Source organism: Drosophila hydei, unplaced genomic scaffold, assembly GCF_003285905.1.
Source record: "Drosophila hydei strain 15085-1641.00,03,60 unplaced genomic scaffold, DhydRS2 tig00008121-arrow-pilon, whole genome shotgun sequence".
NCBI classification, from domain to species: domain Eukaryota; kingdom Metazoa; phylum Arthropoda; class Insecta; order Diptera; family Drosophilidae; genus Drosophila; species Drosophila hydei.
This window is the reverse complement of record NW_022045832.1, coordinates 1,975,865-2,001,027: the sequence shown is the minus strand read 5'-3', so window position 1 is coordinate 2,001,027 and position 25,163 is coordinate 1,975,865. Positions and strand designations below refer to the sequence as shown.

The following is a 25,163-nucleotide window of genomic DNA, read 5'->3' as shown; positions in this document are numbered from 1 at the left end:
CGTGGCAGCTGCTGCTAAAGTAGAAAAAGCAGCAAAGCCAAATTGAAAAGTGGTTTTTTAGCGTGAAAAACTGGAGCGCAACATTTGCAAGTCTCAAATTGAGAGCCCGTTTTGGCAGGTGTGATATATCAGATGCTATTCATCCATTGCCAACTGTCAAACAGTGAACGTGAGAAACGAATAAATATGTCGATCGACTTAAAGCAAAGAAAAAACGCGTGCTATTAAAGCAGAGCACACACAATTGACATTAAAATGGAACGAAATGGAATGGAATGAAATGAAACGAGTAAAGGTTTTAAATAGACCCTAATTAAAGCTATGTACATAGCTCAATGGAATAACAAGACACAGAAATAAAGTAGAAAAAGAGAGTCCAAGTAGAGAGGGGGAAATAGGTCGAAAGTATTTCGTGTGATTTGGAGCGAATGTCAATGGTTGCAATTGTATAAATGATTGAGTACCAATTACTGTTGTACAAGATTGCAATATTTATATTTTCTACCACAAAAATACTAGCGTAGCAGTGTACCATAGCATAGTATTTATTTCGGTACATTTATAGCGCATACATACAGATAGACAATAGCGTTTGGACGTATTGAAACTTTGTCGTACTATTCAGCTCTTCAACAACCGCATAAATTGCAATTTTATTTTACTTTATAGCTGTTAATGTCTGGCAACTTAAGGTAAAATCTTTTTGGACTGGCGCCTGGTCGTTGCTATCATTCTACTTTGTTTTTTTGTTTTGTCTCTCTTATTTCGTTACCCCTCTCTCTTTTACTCACTGTTTCTCTTGAATAACTTTCAAGCTGTTTAACTTTAAAACCGTTATAATTTACTTATATGGGTTTGCTTATTGCGTCTATTTCTTTATTTTTCCTATGGCTGTTGCTTTTGCTCCGAGTTCATTCAACTGTCAAAAAAAAGAAGCAATACAAACAATTAACCAAAAAGACACACACACACACACACATACATACATACATACATCTATAGAAAGGCGCTCGCGTCGTGCATAGAAAATGAAATAAAATTAAAAGTAGCTGCTGTGAGAGCAATAACAACAACAAGACATACAAACATACACACACAAACACTAATAGAAATCTGGTGAGCTTTGCCTTTTTAATGGCATTGCTATGATTGTTGTTTTTGTTGCCATTGTTTTCCCCTCTACTTTTGGTCTGTTTTTCGTTTTGTGCATCGCATCTAAATTTAACTTTCAATTCTAAACAGTCAACAATTTGCAGCGGGCAGAGATTTGACCTCCCGTCTGCCGCCCGCCTGCCGTCTCCATTCCGAATACATTTTGTGTAAGTTTTTCGTTGTTTTTGGTCTTTTACTTTGTGGTTTCTATTTTCATTGCATGCACGTATGTATGTGTATGTGTGTTCGTGTGTGTGTTGTGTGCATATATACTTTATGGCATTGTTGCTTGCATTTGTGTGCGAGCCAGACCTCCAAAACGCCTCACAGATACAGATACAGCAAAGCTATTTTTGTATCCTATAGATATGATACTCTAATGCAGATAGTATCTCAAAAGAAACAAGAGATGTTGGCACATGGCGCAATTTTATATTTTATTTTCATCTTTGGGGGCGTGTAAACATTGAGATAAATGAAAAAAAAGTTTTCTGAATTTTCAAATATATACAAAATTAAGGAGATATCGCTTGCGGAATATATTGTAAAGTATAATTGAAAATAATTATATTATTACTGTACAAAATTAGAATTTAGATCTGTGCGGTCTAAGGAGATGCTCCTTGGGCAGACAATCAGCTGTTTTTTGTTTACGTTGCAATTCAAACATTCTTCAAGCAATCTCAGTCTATAGGGTATCAGCAAACGGTACATTACTAACACATATGCATCATCTATGCATGTACATGCATATGTGTATGTATCTAACTGAAGTGCAAAGCGTTCTGGTAGTTGTTGTTGCTGCTGATGAGTCGCAGCAGCAAATGCAGTAAAGCGCGCAGAGACCGCAACAGTACAAAAACAACACAATATTACAGACAACATCAACATCAACATCAGCTAGCTAGCTCATAGACAGCGATTGCTGCAAGCACAATCATACAAACACACCCACAACACAAACACAAGCACATGAAACACAAAGAAGGAGTCAGAATTGAGGCAGCGAACGCAAGTAAAGTTGCTGGTGCTGGTGCTGCTGCTGCTGCTGCTGCTAACGTCGACTGAGGCCGTTGTCTGTTTTTTGTGTGTATCCAACGCTGCTGCATCGTCAACAACAACAACAAGAAAACAGAGCAACTTATTTTTGTTTAGCTGCCACGTTTTTTTCTTCTCTTTCTCTTTTGTTGTTATTCGTATTTTAATTTTTATTTTATTTTTTTTTTGTTTGCCTGCTTCTTTGGAGTTCGTTTTGTGCTTTGTACGCTTTTTTTTAAATGGATTTCTCTTTCGGCATGAAATTATGCAGCCACAGCAACAAAGCAAAGGCCAACAAAACGGAAAGAGAAATGAACTGAACTGAAGGCTTTTGAGAAGCAGTCGGCAGCGGCTGCTGCGTGGGCTTGTTGTATATAAGCAGAACGAAAAGAGAAAAATCATAGAAACAAAGCAACCATAACTATGAATTCGAAGTGCAATTTAATTGACAAGCGACTGCAAACGGCCAAGCAACATAAATGGAATGGCCAATTGGCACGCATATGTACGTATGTATGTATATATGTATATGTGTATGAGTGTTTGCATGTGTGTGCTGTGATCAAGTCCAAGTAGTTGGCACAGTTGTTATTTTTTTCTATCTTCAAACAACGAAAGACATTTTCGTTATTTGTTACTTGTTTTGTTTTGTGCTTTAATTGGAGTTTTTGTTTGATTGACAGCATAGCAGAACTTTTTTTAAATTAAAATCTATCACGTTACAAAGAGATAACTACATTTTTAAGCATTTACAGCATCCAAGGTCTATTCCGCTTCCGCTCATTAACAGCTGTTGCTCTCTAGCAGTCATAACCACAACGTAGAGAACAGAAACTGAAGAAGACTAATTTCCGTTCCACTGTAAGCGAGAGATTGCGACCACAAACTTACATAGTCGCAATGCATGGCAATGAAAAAAAATGAAGAACCGCTGCTGATGCGTCGCATACAAAAAGAAACACAATAGCATACACATACATATGTATGTAATAGAAAAAGAGAGCGAATATGCTCTTCTTTGGGTGGTGGTACTCACATTTTTCTCCGCCCTCGCTCGATCACCGTTAACGGCCTATCTGCTGCTATCCGCTCTCTCCGTCGTTCAGTATTTTTTTTATACTCGATCAAAGTCTTTAGTACTTATTCCATTCGTTGTTACTGTTATGTGACATTTTAGGCGGGCTGAACAAGCCGAGTTGGTGAGGAAGACAAAAATACCATTTGGCGAAACCTTAGTTTGTTTTGGTATTTGTTACCCACACTTTGCACTTTAAATATATTTGCTTCGTTGTTGTTGTGTGAATGATATTTAGCAATCGCTGCAAAAAATATACAATATTGAAAAATTTTGCATTTTAAAAATGATTTTTTTTTGTTTGAGATATTCTTTGCGATAATAAATACACTTTTCAGCTGCTGTTGCGGCTTTTGTATACATATACACGCACACATGCACATGTACACAAGCACATACACAATGCCCGCACTCACGTACACAACGCCGAAAGCGGCATGCGCTTCTTCTTATTTTTCTTCCACTTATTGAACAACGGACGATGCAGCCTTTTTTATTTTTGATACATATATTTGATAAACTCTTTATGAAAATATTTATTATTATATATTATTATCAATTTCATTTTAAATTCGAAACAAACAAAAGCATACACTACCACAGACAAAAACACACGCACACACACAAAGACAACACACACACGCGCGTGCCGACTCCGAATATTTTACTTTTTCTTTAAGCCATTTTCGTCGTCACATTTACAGCAAGAAGCACAAGCAATTTAGATGCTCTGCTTCTCTTTCACACGCTACGCGGCTATGTTGGGCACTGATTTGCTGACTCGCTCTATCGCGTGCGCTGCATTCAAACACTCACGTAATTTAACTTATGTATTTTGCTTATTATAGCATTCGCCTGCCATTCCGTACGCTATGTATGTATGTCAAACCCACTGCACTTGTATGTTGAATGCAATTTGTTGCATATTAAAGAACAAATTACATGTGTATTGTATAATTATAAGTATTTTTCCTTAAATCAAGTTAAAACACACACGCGCAGCGGCAGTACACGTCCGTACCGTTCAAGCGAGAGCGAGAAACAAAACACAAAAGAAAATATGAAAAAGAGATACGCTGACAGTGCGACCGTACTTGGCAACCATTATATTTACTAAATATGCACAAAAAATACCGTATCGTATTTGTTCTTTAAAAGCGCGTAATTCTTGCAATAATGTGATTGCTAATATTATTGAAAAGAACTGTGCCCTAATAGTCGCTATTCATTAATCGATATGGTTCTTAAAAAGACAAATGTATTATAATAGCCTGAGGCTCATAACACTTAGCTTTCGACAGTATGCATTAAGAATTTTTCAACATTGATTTTCTCCGCACTGGCAGGGTTGCACATCGATACTAAATTCGGCAACATCGATAGCCTGACAAAATAATTAGTGTGTGTTGATTTCGAGCGGTGAGAGGAGTTGTGCTACAGACCGCATTAGTAAAATGCATAACTAATTTTGGTATACAGTTAAAGTGCAGCTAATAAATATAAAGTCAATCTGAAAAACAATCGCGCAGTGCACACTAAATATCAACGAATAAACATTTGAATTTTGAATTTTATTTAACACTGGCAATGCGAATTGTGCGGCAGATTTTGTGATGCGCACAGAGCGCCAGTTAAAGCGTGAAGAAAATGGTCAAAAAAAGTTGCAAATGAAAATCGAATATACAAGTGAAAATATTTAAATAGTTGGCAATATTAATAATCAAGTGTAGGCGCAATATATACATACATATATATATATATATATATATATATATATATATATATATATACACAGACACATATGTACGTGCGTGTATACATATGCATATGAATAATATTGTTCTCGGCTATTGAGTCTCTGTATGTGTGTGTGAGAGTGAGTGTGTGCTTGTTCATGTGCCAAACAAAAAAGGGCGTCACAAAAAGAATTGAATGCACCCAAAGCCAAATCAACACTAAAATCGAGACCCCATACGGACCCTAAGGTGAGTGCGTGCCGAATATTGTTTATAGTCGCTTATTTTCGTGTTGTACCTAAAACAACCGCACCTACAACCATACACACGCACACTGGCATGCACACAACCAAACAAGTTTTGTACCTTGCACTTACACGTTCTCATTCAAACGCGTGTGTGTATGTGTGATAGTTTAGTTTACTGTATACAGTGCATTTTTATTGTTGCCAGATTCCTTTTCTCTCTCTCTCTTTCAGTCAGTCTTTCTTTATTGCTTTGCTCTTGTGCATAGAATGGATCGCAATTACAGTTAATAACAACTTAAATTTAATTCATCAAAATGGAGAATTGTAACAGGCTGCGCTCTCAGTTTTGACAATCAGCGCTTCGTTGAGTGACTCTCAATTCAATTAGCTGCACTTACCACTCTCCATGTGAGTGTAAATAGTGCAGGCATATGTGAAGCTGTTTGCATGCTCTCCATCTTTTCTTTTGATTGCTCTTTCATTGTTGTTGTTGGAGACAGGCACCGTTATATGTACAACAGTAACAACAACCAGCAGTAACAATAGCAGGTTATGTCTGCAATTGAATTAAATTTAAAAATAAAACGCAACTAAAGAGAATTTTTTACTGTTTTGTATTGTTGTTGCTGTCGCCAGTTGCTGCTACTGCTGATATTTCTGCTCAATGTCTGAGCATAGCAATTTTTTTGTAATTTATTTAATTTATATATGTATGTATTTACACATGCACACATGCTGTTCATCTTCCCTCTTCAACTAATCCCGTACATTTTCCGTTGATGAAATTATTTATGATGCTCTCTCTCTATCCTCGGCTAGTATAAGCTATGTTCGTGTTTGTGTATGACAAATGTGTTTTATTGAACGAAATATGTTATATGTTATATATGCGTTCATCTGACATTTATTCGATTTGAATAATTTCGTTGCTAAGAGCTGACCAGAGCTGGCCAAATACATAGGTACAGACAGACAGCATATGTATGTACGTATATACACATATGTCCATATATATTGTAGCTAGCCAAGATTTGCAGCGTCACAGTCTGAAGTACGTGACGTCAGAATATTTAAATAAAGAAACTAAATGAATCAAGCCGTCTCCCAAATTACCCTAATATAATATATGAATATATATATTTTTTAATGATTTTTTATTATGATTTATATTTTACTTTTATTTTTTTATGTATAAAAAAAATTTTTACAATTAGAAAACTATACCATTTTGATGGAATTTATAACTTGGCCATTGACCACAAAAAGATGTATATAAATATATATATAAATTTGTACGCACCTTTTCCCGAACAAATCTAATCTATAAAGCTTATCACTCGGCACATGAAAGAAATGCACGTGGATTCAACTTAGTAACGAATTTATAAAAAAAACATAGATTATGCTTAAATTGTTTTCTATACTCTACTAAATCTGCTCGACTAGCAGATACTATTTAATAAATAATATATATATATATATATGTATATATATATATATATATATATATATATATATATTTATATATATATAAATTATAATTATTATTATTATAAAAAGTAATTAAAGTAGAGCATCATAAAAAAATATACATAATTGTTTATATAATAAAAAGCATAATAGAAAATATTTGAACAATAAAAACATAAAAAACCGAATTATTTTTGGGCGCGCCGTTGCCCTGTTGCCAAGTCGCACATTTCGTTGTTGCTTTTTAATTTTGGGAGTTGCGGCAGCAGGTACAATTGGCCCTTCTCACCTGCTTCTCACTCGCTCTCTTGGCGTGCTTCTTTTTGGGCACGCGCCCAACAACGCTCCGTTAAACATGGCCAATATTCGCGGAATAAAAAGCAAAAGCAAAAACAAACCCAAGAGCAGCATCAAACAACAATAACAAACAAACAAACTAAACACAAATACAAATTTCAAAGGCCATAGACAAAACAATTAAATAGTTCGAAAAGTTCAAGAACAAAGTCTTGTAGTATTTTATTTTATTAATTTTTTGGCAAGAGCTAGAGCAGAGAGAGAGAGAGAGAGAGAGAGAGAGAAGGAGAAGGAGAGGGAACACAAATTAAATTAAGTTAATTAGATATGCAAATATTTGCGTGATATTTGGTACTTTGTTTGGCTTTAATGCTCTGATTATATTGCATATTGCATGATAATATATGTATACATATATACATATTCACACACACACATATATAAATATACATAAATATATATATATTTATATATATAAAATATTACAAACATATCCAAACAAACTCTTTGACCTTTGTAGATTATAATTATTTATGTATATTCATTCTAATAAATACACTTTATTGTAAGTTAGTTATTTTTCTGGATCGAAAAATTATTAAAAATCAATTAATTCAGACTACCTAAAATGCTGTAAACAATTTGAAAAAAAAAAAAAATTTAATTATGCAATTGTGAAGGGAATCAAAATTGCTTTACATAAATAATATGCGGGTCTCCAACAGCGGGCCCGTATCTTTTACAGTTTATAAGCGAATATAATTTAGCCCCTTTTACAATTTACTAACCAATATAATTTAGCTTCATTCAGTTAACTACTTTCAAGACTTGCTAATTAGTATACGAAATATATCTACGACTGTTAATTGTAGTTCTCTTCAGAGTAGTTTAGAGAAATGTGGTAAATCATCTAAAGATATATTTAAAAAAAATTAAAATTAAATTTAAACAAATTCTTTATTTAAACAAATTTTCAAAAAATTGTGTATCACTAAATTTGGTGCTACTATTTTTATGAACACAGCTGTGTATATAAATTATCAGAAGTTATTTCTCGTGTGAACTTGCTTAGAAATATTATTTGAAGCGAGGGCAGTTTTATGGTTATGTCCAAAGTCAAATGTATAAAAGCAAAAATTTCCCTAAAAAAGCACCGTAATCGTAATTAGTTTTCTCAGTAGATACAGCTTATGTATGTATATATGTCTATATACACATATATATAGAAGTTAAATCACCCTCGTTCAATCAGCTTATCGGCTTTAGTTTCATTCTGCATTTCTTCGGGCCTTTGTGCAGCGCAATCGAAATAAGCTGCTTATAATCTACTTCCCTTGAGACATTTAAATGACTCAAATTGAATTCCAAGAGGTGTAGTAATTGCTCACTATAGCCCACATATGTTCATGCATCTATATGTATCTGTAAGTTGTGAACAGCTAAATTGCTCTTCTCTATGTGAGTCATCCATCATCAACGCACAAAATTCTCACACAGCAACAAGGAGAAATAGTGCCAATTATGAAAACGTCGTTTGGATGACCAAATCTGACTTTGACCTTATAAGTAACAACGGCAACAGCAATAGCAGCAATAACAATAGAAATAGCAAGAGCAACAAAGCCTCATTCAACTTAAACAACTTCCGCTGCTTATTTATGCAGTCAAACAAATTGCACAAAACTTGTAAAAAATTTAAAAATGGTTTGAAATATACACGAGCATCAGCAACAACAACAATAATAATAACAATAATATTAACAACAATAGCAACAATCATAAAAACAACATCCACCGTGTTCACTTTCACCCATCCGCAATGCCCCAAGGGGGCGGCTCTGTTGTCTCACACTGATGGCAGGCGGCACAAGCCTCACTCTGTCAGTCTGTCAATCAATAATTTATAATAATACGCACTAGCATATATTTAAAATGTCAAGCACGTGTACAGAAATGGAGAAATAAGGAAAACATTTTCAAGTTTATAACTAAATTGACCAATAATTGAGTTTATTTATGATATTGAACAATATTTTTAAGTGAATATAAAATAATGAAGGAAACACTAAACAACTATTTTATAGGCTTAGAACATTCTGAAATATTAAAATATTTTTAATTTAATTAAAAATAATGAAAGTCAAATTTAAAAAAATATTTAATAGATTTAAAATATTTTGAATTTAAAAGAAAGAAATGAAAGTAAATATAAAAAACTATTTCATATATTAACAATATTTACTAAAATTAAAATTAAATTTAATAGTTGACTCTTTTTTTTAACTTTTGCTATAAAAGCAAGAATTCAAAAATCAACAAAGATAAGCAATATTTATTACGGGTCTCATGCAGATGATTCATCATCAGCACCAGCATCATTGGGGTCCAAAGTGCGCAAACCCGTTTCAGTATCAGGGCCCCCCTCATATGTTGGAGGCAGGTCTGAAGTGGCTTTTGGGGCCCCGCAGTTTGCATTGATTTTTTCTTTGTTTATGTTTCTTTATTAATATTTATTTTTTTTTTGTATTTTATTTTTTAACTAAGCAAACTGAATAGCATAGTAAGCATATAAGTGCATACACATATAGTTACTTATGTGAAGTTTTACGATTTATTTGCTTTGTTGTTATTTTTGATTTTCCGGTTTCTCTGTATTTGGTTTTAATATGTTGTTGTTTGTATTTCATGCACGAAGTTGTCAAAGTAGCTGAAACTGTCTTTTTTGTTTTTGTTTTTATTTTAGTTTACTCATTGATCATTCGGTGTAAAAATGTTAAGCAGGCTGATCTTTGTACTTTGAATACGCCTTTGTTTATGTATAATTAAGTTGACACATGGCCAATACATGGGGAAATGGGGAAATTCGCGGAAAAGTCAATTAATGTTGGGAGTAAAATTATGCTGAAATTATGCAATCGTGACAATATTTTATTTAAGTATTTATTAGTCATAATCATTGAGATACGAAATAATAATATCTTTATATATATTGCTGTTTCTAGGAATTGATTAAGAGTGTTTGGGCTTTAATTAATTCAAAACAGAATTTGCTCCGAGTTTTTAAAATTATCTGCTTTTTATGTCGTATTTGATAAGCCTGCAAACAAATCTTAGTGAGTCACCTTCAATTAGAAAAGATATTTAAATAAATGAACCTCAATTAAATTATTTAAAAATAAATAAACTAAGATAGTGTTCTAGTAGGGAGTTCCCGACTAGGAAATACCCTGACCTCTGTGCAGCGTTGATATTCCAATTGATCTACGCTTCTTTTATACATAAATAAATAAAATTTGTTAACAACTTTTCAGGATTTGTGGTTTAATACTTAGACTGCCACGCCTCCTTCTGCCCTTCCCATTTTCAATGGACTCAGCGTACAAAACAAATCATTGATCACACTTTAAACTGTGAAAAAGCCATGACAAATGAAATTAAAAGTAAATAAATAACACAAAATAAAAATAATAAACCGAGGCGTGTTCTAGCTCGAGTTCGATTTGCATGTGTGCCAACCTAACATGAATCATCGTGTTGACAAATATTGCCACACAACCCAAGCCTCGACCAGAACTGAGCTTAAAGTTCACTTTGAAATTTAATTCGTCGCCGTTGTTGTTGTTGTTGTTTATCATCTCAGTTGACAAAAGTTGTGTGGCACACAAAGTGTTTCGAAAAGTTATTGACCCGCCTGTCAAATGTCAATTATACGATCCAACGGCTGATGATGCAATGCAGCTCATCCTCGTTCAGCTAAGGGCGTTGTCAATTTGTCTGCATAATTAGCGTATTCCGAAAACATTGAGAATTATGTAACTCGGCTCTTAAGTGTTGCAATAAGCCAATGCAAATAATGGAATCGGCTTCACGTTCCCGCAATTTTCGGGCTGACTTTGAAGTGGGGCATAAATGGCGTTTCGAATTGTCATTGGGCTTGCTTTAAACTGTTAACATTCGGCTCGGCGTGCTTTCAAAACAATTAGCCATAAATGCTAAGTAATGGGCAATTGGAGGCCACGTGCCAAATGAATCGGGCCTAATTGCCATAGTCAAGGTAGGGTAAAAGCCAACGGAGAATTTTGCGAACAGAATCGAAAATGTTAAAGAAAGCAGCTGGCAAAATATTTTTGTGATTTGTTTATGAAAGCCTTTGACTGTTTATTAAATATGCAAACATAAATAATTTTAATATTTACAACTTTTTGGTTGTCGTTTGATGTGCTGCACATTAACAAAATCGATTTATCATGAATGAATATAGAGTTTATTAAGAGACAATCCTCAGTTAAAGTTGATCTCTAGCGGCAAGTAGTGGATTTATGGATATGGTTATGGATAATTGTGAGAGTATATTTAGTTAATTTATATATATATATATATATATATATATATATATAGTATATATAGTATATATAGTATACAGTCGAATGGAATGAATTTGTTTTAAAAAGTTTTAAAGTTAATTGCTTTTCTGTAAAGATCTTGAGTTCACTTTGAATTCATCATTATTATTTTTATTATGATTACTAGAATTTTCTCAAGTTTATCGCAGCTCGAATCGTTTTTTCTGTTGTTCTATTTGCCCAGCTGAATTTAGCTTCCCTTTACATTCAGGGCCTGAGATGTTCTCATCTACAAAGATATATTTCTCATAGACTGTTAATGGGTTTTAACCATATTCGCTTAGCGGCCCTCGCAAAGGTCTACACTCAACGAGCTTGACCATTTGTGATCATCAGTTCATATAGTTAAGTTCTATGTAGGTGTTGCTGTGCAAACAGTCAATATCTTCGTTTTTTTTTTCATACAGCAGAGGACGCAGTTATAGACATACTCACGTACTTGTATATATGTGCATAATAAAGCTTTTATACCTGAGGTCAAGGTTTAGGAGAGCACGTACCTAAACGAGCTTATGACACTGATTTATCGGCAAGCAGATGACTAGCAAAACACCCGCATGGCCAAGGGTTTGACCAGTGGCCAATGGCCCCCACTCATAAACATCCAAAACGTGACATCAGTTCTGCGACCGAATGGCCAAATGGCCAAAAGCCAATGGCCAAATCGAGAGGTTGAGAAACTGCAGCATCATCTGGCAGAACAGCCGAGCAGCAGTTGGCGCTTTTTAAGAATGTGGCACAAACCAATTGCGCTAATAAACCAACTGGGCGAACCGGTTGGCAGCACAGCTCAAACATTGGATAACTGTCAGAGAGATAATTGCCGAACTAGTCCGGCTTCTAACATACAAAACAATATTGCTTTCTAGCTATTTGTTCATTATAGATTGTTAAGATAAATAGGAAATATAAAATCGTCTGTTTATCTAATTGATAATAAGAATCTTCCATAAATCAAGAAGGTGGAAAGGGATCAAAACTTAGTCAAAACCAAATAATTTCTGATGAAAATAACTTTTTTAAAGCTTAAATTCCAACTCAAAATAGAACTTTGAATATTATCAAATTTTGAATGATTTCCGTACACAATATGCTTAATGTTGTTTATTAATGCTTGAGAAATTGTAGTAAATTGACCTGCACTCAATTACGTGCTGCCCTCGCCAAGGCAGTTATATTGATAAAAATGCCACGGCTGATTAACAATAAATAAATGCGCCATACATGCACATGCCTTATGTGGCAGAATATGTCATAAAATATGCCAAGGCGGATGCCCCGTAGTTCCGCCTTTGTTAAGATGAATGCCTGGGCGTTCAGACTTCGTGGTCCCAGCCAAGGCTGTGCGGACGGGCGCGTACTTAATGCAATTTTCTAGATAATAGAAACAATGAAAGGGGACCCTAAATGCAGGCCAGACCTCTCGACAATTGTTTCTGCTGATTGCATTCCAGCTCCAGCTATTGTTCGGAAGTGATTTTTGTTGTTATTTGTTTTATTTTTAATAAATACCAAAAAAAACAGTGTCCAAATAAGGGGCTCGGGACTCTGATTCACAATGAAACGATATCACCCAGCAGTCAGATCAAATATATTCGTCACTCAACACATTCTGATGATTAAAACTTTTTATCGAAGCAAATGGAAAGCGGGTGTGTAATCAGTTTCAGATTCGCATGGGCTCCATTAAGCAATCATTAAGGTATTGTTGTGTTATTGTGCATAGGGGAAGATCCCTTAGTCACCTGCACCTGATTATAGTGTTCAGGTGTTCATGGCTTAACAGATAGGAAGCTCACATAATCAATACGGTCAGGTGTTGTCCAGGTGCTGGTATGTATTATATGTCTTTCTATCTCAAGATCCATAAACCATTTTGTTGGGAATTTTTAACAGCAAATGGTTGAAGTAGAGATACAAATATTGATATCAGAATTAAGTTTGTTTTGATTTCATTCTTTCCATTGCTTTTTGGTAAACTGTTTAATATTTTACTAATATTTGATATATTAGTAAAATATTAAACAAATGAATATTTATGTGTGGAATATATAGTCTTTGAACGCAGTTATCAATATTAATATAATGTATCTATAGCAAATTTCTCTAATCTTTTTATCTGTTTGTCACGCTTCAGGTAAACCCAAGCTGTAAAACGTTCTATGATGCTGATCGTTTATTTTACCTGTTGAAATGTTTCCGTTTGTCAGGTTTTCTTCGTATTCAAGTAGAAACTAAACTTTTTACCTGTCACAGCTGAGGGGCTGTTGCCGCTGCTAATGACTTGCTTGGAAAACGCAGTTTCATTTGTTTATTATTTTTTCTTACTTTTTTACTGCGTTTTGAAATCAGAGACTAATCACGGCATCCACTTATCTGCCAGAAAATTTAACTCTAAAACTTTCCCTTATAATGATGATTCATGCAAGCAGCGTTTGAGGCGCATACGTAATTTTGTTTGACTCTGTTTAAGTTATCTTAAGTATAAAATTAATATTAAGTTGCATATCAGCTAACACTTTTTTACCAGTCTGTTAAAATTCTGCCGCAAATTAATTGAATTTCGCCACTGTGCAGATAAGAAAATGGCTGATTGTGAAAAAATACAAATGATAATATCTGGCTAGTCGTCAAGTCTAATTATTCGACTCGCCCGTGTGATTGATTGATAAGAACAGTTGTAATTAAAAACCAATTGCAAGCTCATCAAAGAAATTCCAGTCGAACATTGCACAGCTGCAATATAAGTAAAGGTAAACATTACCTTTAAATACGATAATTAAGCCAAGGTGCTAAAAAAGCTGACACCGTTTCAGTTTCTCAACTGTGACAGCTTCACGTTCTTATCTAAATCAATGACAACAAAATGTTGAGACATTTGCCTGAGTCGTGCCACCACGACCACCACCACCCGCATTAAGTGAATCACATACACGTTTCAAACCTGTAAAGTAGCACTTAAGCCACGCCCTTGCGCCTCGAATAGTCAAATAGCTCACCGCGTAATTATCTGAAATTGGAAATGTTAATTGTCACGATGTGCCAGAATAATGGAATAACTCGAACAAATTTGAATCCATTACGATCTGAATTTAGATTAAATAGCAGCAGCAGAAATTTATTATTTTCTATTATTAATAGTGATATTAATAATTTTATTATTTGTTATTTTAATTATAACAAATTTAATATTAATCAATATCGACTATCGATATTCTATATCTGTTCCTATATTACTATAGTTTCTATCATTATGTTATCCCATTTGAGAGTTGGGACACTCTCCCCGTTCTCTCTTTCTCCCTCTATTTAATTCTCTCTCTCTGTCTTTTCATATATACCTCTCGCTATCTCTCTCCCTGCTCTCAATTTATTTTTCTGCACATCTATCTCTCTCTCTTTCTTCCCCCTTTCTCTTTCACCCATTTATACGCGCATTTAATATGCACTTTGACATTCACTTCTGCTTGTTGCTTCTCTGTCGCTTAAAGGTTGCATTTGTTGTCGTTTTAAATACCGGCGCCTGCAGTAACAAGCATCTGATGATGTAATTTAATACTACAAGTAGAGGTAACGCCGACAACAACAATAGCAATTTTTGCATAAACAGCATCGAGTTATGTGCCGGAGTCTCTTGGGCAAATCTGCTGGGCAAGCAGCGCCGCTACGTGCCAGCCAAGTTCAATGGTTTAGGACTGACCTAGCTAACTTTTAACTTGTTTTGCTTTTATTTGTAGGCCAACAGCGATGCAAGTTGTGATTATATTTTACATAATCAAACTGCTTGAATTAATGGTGTACATTTCGTACAATCAACATGACGTGCCTAGTCGAATTATATAAAAGAAAACTGCGTTAACTAAAATCTCGCAACCCGTTGTCGGGCATAAAAATAAACTGATGATAAAAGTAATTAGACGCAGTTTGTGTGCTGCCCAGCACAAAATTTGATTTCACCAATGGAGCTTATCTGGCTAACTAGTTAGTATCGCACAGATACAAGCCAGTTGAACACTGCAAGAACACTACAAAAGGGCAGCCATCCTTGGGGCTGTAGAAAGTAAGCTCTAAGGTCAGACCATAAAACTGACGATGTCGTTGATGTCTACGGCGCATTATCGCATTGTAATTCTAATGTTAGATCTTTTATGTATTACTTAGAATCAACTGCGGTTCTTTATATATTTATAAACCAGCCATAGTCACGGCGACGCCAGCCGCGCCGTGACCTTCACAAATAGTTGTTGCGGGCGCAGCCAGTGGGGGGTGGACCAGGGTAGCCAGCTGAGAGTACGCATACTTATAATACCTACTGTACGTACACATTTATAGACTTCAAACCTGACGTGGGCAACAAGTCTCGGCTGGCCAACAAGCTACCCAAGACGCTCTGATGCTCATTATCGAATAGCTGTGACGCTGTGGCGCATAACTATATCTAATAAATGCAAATCAACATTCTCACAGGCATACATATTATGTACATACAGTATGTATATGTATGTGTGTACATAGACAATTATCATCACTAGTTGGCTCTGTGGCACATAGCAATTTCGCTGCCCGTCATGCGGACGTTGTCGTTGCTTTCGATTGATAACCGAATCGATTTGCTGACGAGACACTGCTCATCATGCGGCTCAGTCTAATTGGCCCGTGATAGTACACCTCAACAGACCCTAACTGTGGCCGCAGCGCTCGTGACGACGTCGCCAAGGTGCAATAACCCTTAGCAAAATTCAACACGTTTTTGTTTTTCTTTATAAATGATTTCTTGTTATTTACATTTCATGCTTTGTATGCCCCAGCCGAGGGTATTGTAACCTTATCAGCAAGTGCAGTTTATTATTTTCTTTCAACATCTCTAGAAATAAGCAATCGAAAACTGCTTTTGTTTACAATTTGTTCCGCAAGGGTATTTAAAATTCGTTGTTTGGTTAGGTTATTTTTATAAACAAGACAACTGGGGTGAGAGGTGTAAAATAACAAAGCAGCAAGACATAAAAATTATAATAAAAATGTTACAAAATGCGATGATTAAAATTTACACCAAGCACACAGGTGAAGCTAACCACCATAAAATGTGGCAACCGAGAGAGTTGGCCTAATAGGCAACAAGGCAGGCAGAAAGAGTTTCTCCTCCAGCTGGAACGCAGTGAACTGCAGATGAGCATTTGGGTTGAAAGCGCAGTGGAAGAAAAGCGAGCGCTAGGTCAAAGCGCTGTATGAAAATGGAAAATGAATGTGAAAAACATTTTCCATAAATTAAGTTTACATTTTATACATACATACAAAGATGGTAGATAGTTAAATTAAATTTATAGTAAATTATTTTTGTTTTAAAATGTTTAGTTTAATTAGAAAAGAAATGAAACTAACAATTGAACTTGATATCAAACAGCTAAGTTGAATGTTGTTATATTTTATTAAAATATTAATATTTTCGAATGATAAATGGGATCCAAAATCACCAAACCGTAAATCTTGAAGAGTTGGGCACTAAAACTGTGTAAGATATCATATTATATCGACTAGCCACACAGATCTATAGAAAATATCTATGTAAATACATTATATTTTTCATATTCATTACATTCATTAGAAATTCCAAGTCTCTAGCTTTAAAAGATATACAAATTTGTGATTAGTCTGGCCCCAAAAACATCCTCTGACTTGCTCAGAAACTTGGGTTCGTTATGATAACATGATAATAAAGATAAAACCAATCCGATTTTAATCACATCTACTGCGCAGTCGAGCGTATCAGTTTATAACATAATAATTAGTCAAGTGGGATTATAATAATTTATGACTTTATAATTGACAATAAATAATGTCCTTTGCAAGTCTGATATCTGGCGAGCTTTAGCCAATGAACTCTTAATGACTAGGCGAAAGAAAGTGGATGGAAATGTATTATATTTAGACTAATTAACCGTTACTCGGGCAGCACAAATATTTCAAAAGATTAGCTTGCTTTCTATTAGTCTGAAAATGTAATTATATTTCGTGAGCTTCAAACACACTTTTATTGCAAACAGTTCTAAATTATTTATAGTGCCTCAACCTTGGATTTCTTCGAAAACCACATTTTAAGCTTCATTTAAAATGAAAATTGAACGCCCTTTTGTGGGGGAAGGTAGAGTGGGTCTGCCCACTCTGCTGCTCGCCTTTTCACTTTGAGAACCGTCGCACATGCATCGGCATGTGTTTATAATATGCATCGTATAGGGGCAGGAAAAGTGGAAAAGTAATAGGGAAATAGCAGGAACGTTGTTATATAAATATTTATAGTGAATTATAAACAATTGTTATCTTTGTATGCCATCATCGCAGCGCTGCCATCGGAACACAATGCTTAGCACTTGAGTTGTTCATTCCAGTCTCGATCCAACTCGACTCTCGACTTCACAGCAACTACATATAGATATCTTGTCACAGTCTACAGAACCTAATACATATCCTTATCAGGTGCCTCGGTACACGCGCACCGTGTGTCGATTGTATTTATAGCTGACAAGCGGCCACAGAACGTCGAGCGTCGCCCAACGTCAGCCAATTGGTATTTGGTATTGATCGAGCGTTACTCAGTCTCTATATAAACAAATACTATATTATTATGGCATAGATCTTATATGTATGGAGCACAAAGGTCTCGCTCTATCACGCACAGTGGGTTGCGTCAATAACAAACAGAATTGGTTTAATGAATAAATAAATCTGTTAGAGAAATCATTCATTCATTTAATAGCGATTAATAAAACAAAAGAGTGTTCAAATTTCATAAGAATTTTGTAATGTGTTGTAATTTTTACGAGGAAAAATAAACAAAGGCTTCACTGTTCGTTGCTTTCAGCTGATTTATGAAATTATAAAGAATTTGTTGTAAAACTAAACAAAAAAAATGCCACTAAAAAGGGAACAAATATTATGCACAATAATTAATGCAAAATTTGATCCATTTTTTATTATATTATTTATTTATTAATTATTTTTTTTATCAATTTTCTTCATTTAAAAATTGTAAGAAGTTAATAATTCCTAATGTAATTTAATAAATATTAAATGTCCAGACAACTATTCTAACCACCCACGCACTTCTGTTGGCATGTGCTTTCAATCAGCCAGCAAGCACAGAGATTTTGTCCAAATATGTGAGGAATTTGAAAAATTGTTGAATTATTTCACTATGAAATATTACGAAATGCTCTCTGGTATGCGAAATTGGCTAATGGGCGAGCGTTTGGTCCAGTTTTCAGCGATTGTGACGGGGATTATCAGCAGCCGAAGTTGATTCACCTTTTGACTTTGGACTCGCCTCGCGATTGTTTGTTTGCAGCTAGCATTGGGCGCAATCTCAAACTCAATGACAATATTTAATAATCGTGTTGTTTTCTGTTCGTGTATTTGCAGGCCATAGAAGGCAGCTGGAGGAGATCTTTGCTAAGCAACATGCAAATATGGATTCGGTGCCACCAGTGAGTCGGGACCATTTGATACTGCAGCCGTTGCAACCGTTGCGCTCGTCTCGCGGTTCCAGTTCCAATTTGCGGGCCAGTCGTTCGCCCTCCGCCACCAGAAGCAGCGAGCAAAGTAAATCTAATTATAATTACACCTCACATAATCTTTGGCAAGCAAACACCAAAAAGCTCACTCCTGTTAGTCGTGTTCTAGCCTTAGCCTTAATAGCTTAATCACTTGGCCCACAATTGGATTTATGCGACACGCTCATCAACAGTGTTATCAGTGTGCTTATGGGTCGGATGGGATGCCATGTTGCTTGGAATGATAGCGAATCTCTGCAGCTTATTCACTTAGCACTTCCGTTTCGTTCGACTGGGATGGCTGTTGATAATTATGTTCAGAGATTTTGTCGTCATGCAGAAGCCAATAAACCCTAAAAGATTAACTAAGCTTAATTCAATTAAAATGTCTAGTAATTTAGATAGTATGTTTTTTTCGATTAGACACATTTCGCAATTGTAGCCAGTTGACTTATGTAAAGTGAACTAAAATCTAGTCATATTTTTGATATTCATAAAAGATGTTAAAACATATATTCTATTTTTGTCTAATATCTCATTTTCTTCAATAAATTTTATTTTTTAGAGTGGTCAGACTTGAGGCTTTTAGCTTCCCAATTAAATTTTTCAGTCATTAAATCTTAAAAAACTACAGAATTTTATGTAAAACTTCAATCATCAGAAGTTGAGTATCTTATTAGCTTGTGTAGAATATGAGTTACTTTTCACATGGAGAATTTAGCTAAATTGTAATGAATATATTTATGTATTTTAGTAAACTTCAATTGAAAGCTTTCCAATATGTCACAGAATCACAGCTAAATTATAACTGTCTTACGAAATAGAATTTTAGGAAGTATTAAAAAGCATTTAGTGCTAATATAGCTTAACTATATTTGGGCTTAATGCTGTTTCAAGCTGCTTTGAATCATACGCACATTTATTAGTAGTTTATTTGTCTATTTCTTGTTTTGTAATAGTTTAGAGAGATTTTGTGCCCAAACATTTGCACACGAATGGCTTAAAAGCTCACAAGCAAATATGTGTTGTGTGCTTTTAAGCGTTCCATTGGCGCACTGCGTGCTTAGATGTGTTTGTGTTACACATACATATGTATTTGCTTATTTTGATTATTGCCGCTGAAAACGTATTTATTATATGTGACTTGTGTTCTTGCTTATCGTTCTTTGTATTGCATTTGACTTGTGTGTGTTGATTATCCTTTTGTTCTCGTTTCTCTTTTATTTCTTTTGTGTCTTCAAACAGCTTTGTAACCGTTGACCGCACTTACATACATACATACGTAGGCACACATACACACCCATATATATATATATATATATATATATATTGAAAACGTAGGTATAAAAATAGTAAAAATATTCAAACTGCACTTGCAATCGCACACTTAAATTCATGCTCATAGCTATATGTATTACAGTTATGTGAAAAATAATAGAAACTAGCAATTTATATCTTTATAAATTTACACACATGTTATGACTTCGATTACAATCTATAATTTCATAAATTATTTTCATAAATTGTAAAATCTAAAATAATTTTTTGGCAAAAGTCGACTTTGACATAGTTTTTCCGATTTGTCACGTCCAAAAAAGTATATATATAAAAAATAATATAAATATAGTTTATGATAACAAGGACTTTGTATAAAGCCAGTACATTCTTTTACTTTTTTTAACGTGTATAAAAATATTTACATTTACATTAAAACAAAACTTAATTTGTTAGGGTATTTGCAAGAGCATTGTGTTTTCTTAGTACTCACATAACTGTACATGCAACCAAACACATAAATACATTCGCTCATTTTACACACATACACGCATACACTCACCCATTTCTTGCATTTTCTACATTTTTCTATTCACAGCCACGCAGACGCGATTTTAAACGCTATTAAATCGCTAACACTTTCTGCTGCTGCTTTTTAACGTACGTCTTTCTCTTTCTCTCTATCTATCTCTCTCTCTCTCTATGTCTGTCTGTCTCTCCTGCTTTCTCCCACTGTCTCTTTTGACGCACAGCTGTCTGTAAGGCTGTCATTTATACTCACATATGCACACATACGCTTACAAGCGCAGCCGCAACAACAATAACAACAACAGCAAATTGAACTTTTTTCTTTGTGGTATTTTGAGCGTTGGTTTTTGTTATTGCTTTATCATTGTGTTTGATGTTATCGTTTGCTGCGACTGCACCTGTGCCTCGCCTTCATCCATTTGACAATTGAAGTTTGAGCCGAGCCAAAGCCATAAACTACATATACGTACCATACATACTTTCTATGCGCAACAACTCAACAGTGTCCAGGGAGCGCACCAGCGACTCAGCGACAGCAACGTCGGGTGGAACAACAGTAATCACAACCACGGTTGCAATTGCAACCGTAACAACGACGACGACATCAGCAGCAGGAGGAGGGGGAGGAGCGTTGGGTACGCCGGCAACGTCGACGGCAGCCAACAGCAATTCGTCGGCCTCGTCCAGCACAGTGGCAGCTGCACAGGCGGCTGTCTATAGCGGCGGCAACACGGTGACCGGCAGCCTGAGTAGCAGCGGGGGCGTGGCAGTGCGCGGTTTTCGCAGCCACAGCCCCACGCACCGGCGACGAAGCCGTGAGCGCCAACGACGCACACATGGTTCTGATCAGGGCGGTCTTCTGGCCTACAGCGGAATAGTGGGCACCGGCATTGGAGGCGATATGACAGACTTTGGCGTCGGCCTGGGCCTCGGCGGCGGCGGTGGTGGTGGCAGCGCCGGCACCGGCAGCGGTCTAGAGGACTCACGCTTGTCCGGCAATGAGGATTACTATGCGTCAATGGCATCCGACGAATTTGATGGCAGCAAGAAGCTCCACCATCGACGCACCCATGAGCGTAGTTCTAGTGTGCAGGCCATCGATCGGCTCAATACAAAAATACAGTGCACCAAGGAATCCATCAGGCAGGAGCAAACAGCCCGGGATGGTGAGTACAATACTGAGATTCCTTTGACAACGTATAAAGCCAAAGGAGTGTCTGAATAGCATACTTATTGAGGGTAATTGACAAATATAGCGTAATCCAATTTGATTGATCATTTGATCTTCGCCAATCATTTCTGACATCTTTTATATCCATCCTCGTAGATAATGTGAACGAGTATCTGAAGCTCGCAGCCAGCGCCGATAAACAGCAGCTGCAACGCATCAAGGTAAAAATCAAGAAATAAATGCAATGTTTGTTGAGAGTTGCTAAGAAGTTAGTCCGATTGCAGGCAGTGTTCGAGAAGAAGAATCAGAAGAGCGCTCACAGCATATCGCAGCTGCAAAAGAAACTGGACAATTATACCAAACGAGCCAAGGATCTACAGAATCATCAATATCAAACAAAGAGCCAACATCGACAGCCGCGCGAGGTGCTGCGCGACGTTGGCCAAGGACTACGCAATGTGGGCGGCAACATACGTGACGGCATTACGGGCTTCTCCGGATCGGTGATGTCGAAGCCGCGAGAATTTGCGCATCTCATCAAGAACAAATTCGGCAGTGCAGACAACATAAATCAGATTGCCGACGCCGAGCTGCAAGCCATTCAGGCAGCAAATCCGGATGCCTTGACCGTGGCCAATGAGCGATTGCTGCATCAGCCCGGCGCTGGCACCTCTACGGGCTCTGGCTGTGGCAACAACATGAACAACAACAACACTGGCAGCGGCACGGGCAAATTCAACAGCGACAACGGCAGTGAGTGCAGCAGCGTCACCAGCGAAAGCATACCAGCGGGGTAAGTGCAATGAGAATGACTAAAGCAAATTGCATTGACTACGATATAAATCTTTGCGTTGTTACTGCAGATCTGGCAAGAGTCAGTCAGGCGCCAGCCAGTACCACATTGTGCTCAAGTCGCTTCTTACTGAACTGTCTGAACGGAAAGCCGAGACGGAGAAACTTAAGGAGCGAATCGAACGTCTTGAGGTGAGTTTAATCTTGAAGATTAATATTTATTAATTTTATTTAATCTCAATTCAAATATCAATTTTTAGACAAGCCAAAAGGAGTTTAACAATTTGACAGCCACTCTGGAAGGTGAACGCTTTCGTGCCGAGGGATTGGAGGAGCAAATCAATGACTTGACGGAATTGCATCAGGTTTGTTTCCTTGATATAGTGTACAATCCTTGTGCTAATTTCGTTTTTGCCTCCTTTTGCAGAATGAAATCGAGAATCTGAAACAAACAATTGCTGACATGGAGGAGAAAGTACAATACCAAAGCGATGAAAGACTACGTGATGTCAATGAAGTGCTCGAAAATTGTCAAACAAGGGTAAGTTGATACTTGGCTTTGGCGTAAATGCTAGAAAATGTTAACAATAAACTGTAATCCAATGCCAATAGATATCGAAAATGGAGCACATGTCTCAGCAGCAATATGTCACCGTCGAGGGCATCGACAATTCGAATGCTCGCGCCCTGGTTGTGAAACTCATCAATGTGGTATTAACGATATTGCAAGTGGTGCTGCTGTTGGTGGCCACCGCAGCTGGCATCATAATGCCCTTTCTCAAAACGAGGTAATTATATATATATATTATGATATTTATATATTATAATTATGAAATGACTTTTTATAGGCTTCGCGTGCTGACCACATTTTTAACGATTTGCTTTATAATCTTTGTGATACGTCAATGGCCGGATGTGCAGGATATAGGTGCGGGCCTTGTGCGGTATCTCAAGCAGTCGCTGGTGGTAAAGTGAGACGGCGACGACTCCATGTTCGACTAGTAGTTTCTTAATGTTAATAGTATTAGGTTAAAAAGTACATATTTTGTATATAACTTATAAATACACAAAACGTAATAGTTTAAAATTTAATTAGTGTCAAGACAAAACACGCATCACATAAACGAATCACCAATACATATTCATATATATATCTATATATAGACTTATAAATATATATATGTATACGCATACATAAATACATACGACTTGTACAAACAAAGTGGAAAACTATATCGCACACATCTACACATTCATACACATAAATGTATACACTTAGCGAAATTCGATTTATAAACTCTGCTTACGGCTTAGTCCAACAACTGCAATGCTGACAAGTTTCTACGCATTACTCAATACTATAAATAAATATGTATATCTAAATACTATATATATGAGCTCTGTTTATAGTTATCGTATACATTAAAAACCATTTGTATTTGTACAAAACAATTTATTTGTTTTTATTTTTTATTTGTATCGTTTTAAACTATATTTTCCAGCCCTTGTTCGCCATATTTCGCTCAATTATTTACGCGCCCTCTATAATTGAACAAAACTTCCCACAAGTCTGTTAAATACACTTACAATAGAGTTCATATGAATATAAAACAAAACTGTGCAAGTAAACTTGCACCTTAACAGTTGTTGTAGTTCCCAGAGCAAAAATATAATTAAATAAATAATAACATATTGAAATACCTGCTGAAAACGCGAAGTCTAGTTATTGGCATTTTTAATGGACGTACGGCTAGCTTATTTTAAAACCCATATTAAGTCACTCGGTCTTAAGTGACACAACAGAGTAACAATTATTGGCATTGGTTAAATTTCCTAAAAATACATAAATAAATGTATCTTAAAACTAATTCTAACACTTAAATGGATGTTTGGGCCTTACATTTCTCATGCTGTTGACTATTGATGTTGGATAAACATATTCCTCAGAGCATCGATAACTGCCTCAATTATTTTAAATCTTGGCTAGTGTTCTACATAGCAATCAGCTTTTGTCTGTACACATCGAGTGTTGCATACTTTGAGGAATCGATTTTAAAATACAAAAATAAATAAGCCAAAAAATAAAGGAAACATTTGCAAGCATCAATTACGATTGGGATACGTCAGTTCGTTATTTCTATATGGTGACCAGGACATCGTGTCAGCTTTATATTTGTATAATTCGATAAGCGCATCCTATACATATATGTGATGAGTTAGACGAAAGCATGTGGCAATATCCAATTGTAGTTTTGCCTTTAATAATGTTTGGCCATTAAAGGCTTTTAAAGAACCTATATATTAAGATCTACCAACAAGCCCCATTTTCAATTTATATAATTTCGATTATATCAATTACGTTTAGTTTATTGTAAATTAACTTTAGATTACACGTTGAAACACATATGTTATAATGTCTTTATGTTTAATTGAT

At 35.8% G+C, this 25,163-nt stretch overlaps 2 protein-coding genes across 8 annotated transcripts in view; one reads left to right on the top strand and one right to left on the bottom strand.

Annotated features, from left to right (window-relative positions):
* The window catches only part of LOC111599591 (histone-lysine N-methyltransferase, H3 lysine-79 specific), a 40,572-nt gene extending 36,267 nt beyond the window's left edge, over window positions 1-4,305 (bottom strand). Inside the window, exons 1-2 of one of the 5 annotated variants that reach the window (XM_023315270.2) lie at window positions 3,934-4,305; window positions 3,227-3,509 (exon numbers count right to left, since the gene is read on the bottom strand). The gene's annotated coding sequence lies outside the window, so the exon portion shown is untranslated. Of the gene's footprint in view, window positions 1-3,226; window positions 3,510-3,685; window positions 3,762-3,933 lie in introns of those variants that run through there. The other 4 variants (XM_023315269.2, XM_023315271.2, XM_030224955.1 and 1 more) reach the window with 4 other exon arrangements.
* Window positions 1,226-24,181, top strand: LOC111599592 (transmembrane and coiled-coil domains protein 2). Of its 3 annotated transcripts, none has more exons than XM_030224957.1 (10): window positions 1,226-1,319; window positions 18,833-19,012; window positions 21,270-21,932; window positions 22,094-22,158; window positions 22,222-22,730; window positions 22,801-22,921; window positions 22,990-23,094; window positions 23,157-23,270; window positions 23,342-23,517; window positions 23,578-24,181. In XM_030224957.1, exons 2-10 carry the CDS (start codon window positions 18,880-18,882, stop codon window positions 23,702-23,704), a joined length of 2,013 nt encoding a protein of 670 aa, XP_030080817.1. In that variant the 5' UTR covers window positions 1,226-1,319; window positions 18,833-18,879; the 3' UTR covers window positions 23,705-24,181. The 3 variants fall into 3 exon arrangements, with proteins under 3 accessions (XP_030080817.1, XP_030080816.1, XP_023171043.2); XM_030224956.1 differs by lacking the exon at window positions 1,226-1,319 and adding an exon at window positions 2,599-2,695; XM_023315275.2 differs by lacking the exon at window positions 1,226-1,319 and adding an exon at window positions 5,068-5,250.
* Window positions 24,182-25,163: the final 982 nt, after the last annotated feature.

What these genes read in the sequence shown, in the direction of transcription:
- LOC111599592 (XM_030224956.1), top strand. Translation starts at nt 2,614, where the DNA reads ATGAATTCGAAGTGCAATTTAATTGACAAGCGACTGCAAACGGCCAAG. An exon ending in AGCGAAAGCATACCAGCGGG is followed by an intron (nt 22,731 to 22,800) that starts GTAAGTGCAATG and finishes TTGTTACTGCAG; the next exon opens with ATCTGGCAAGAGTCAGTCAG. An exon ending in ACTTGACGGAATTGCATCAG is followed by an intron (nt 23,095 to 23,156) that starts GTTTGTTTCCTT and finishes CTCCTTTTGCAG; the next exon opens with AATGAAATCGAGAATCTGAA.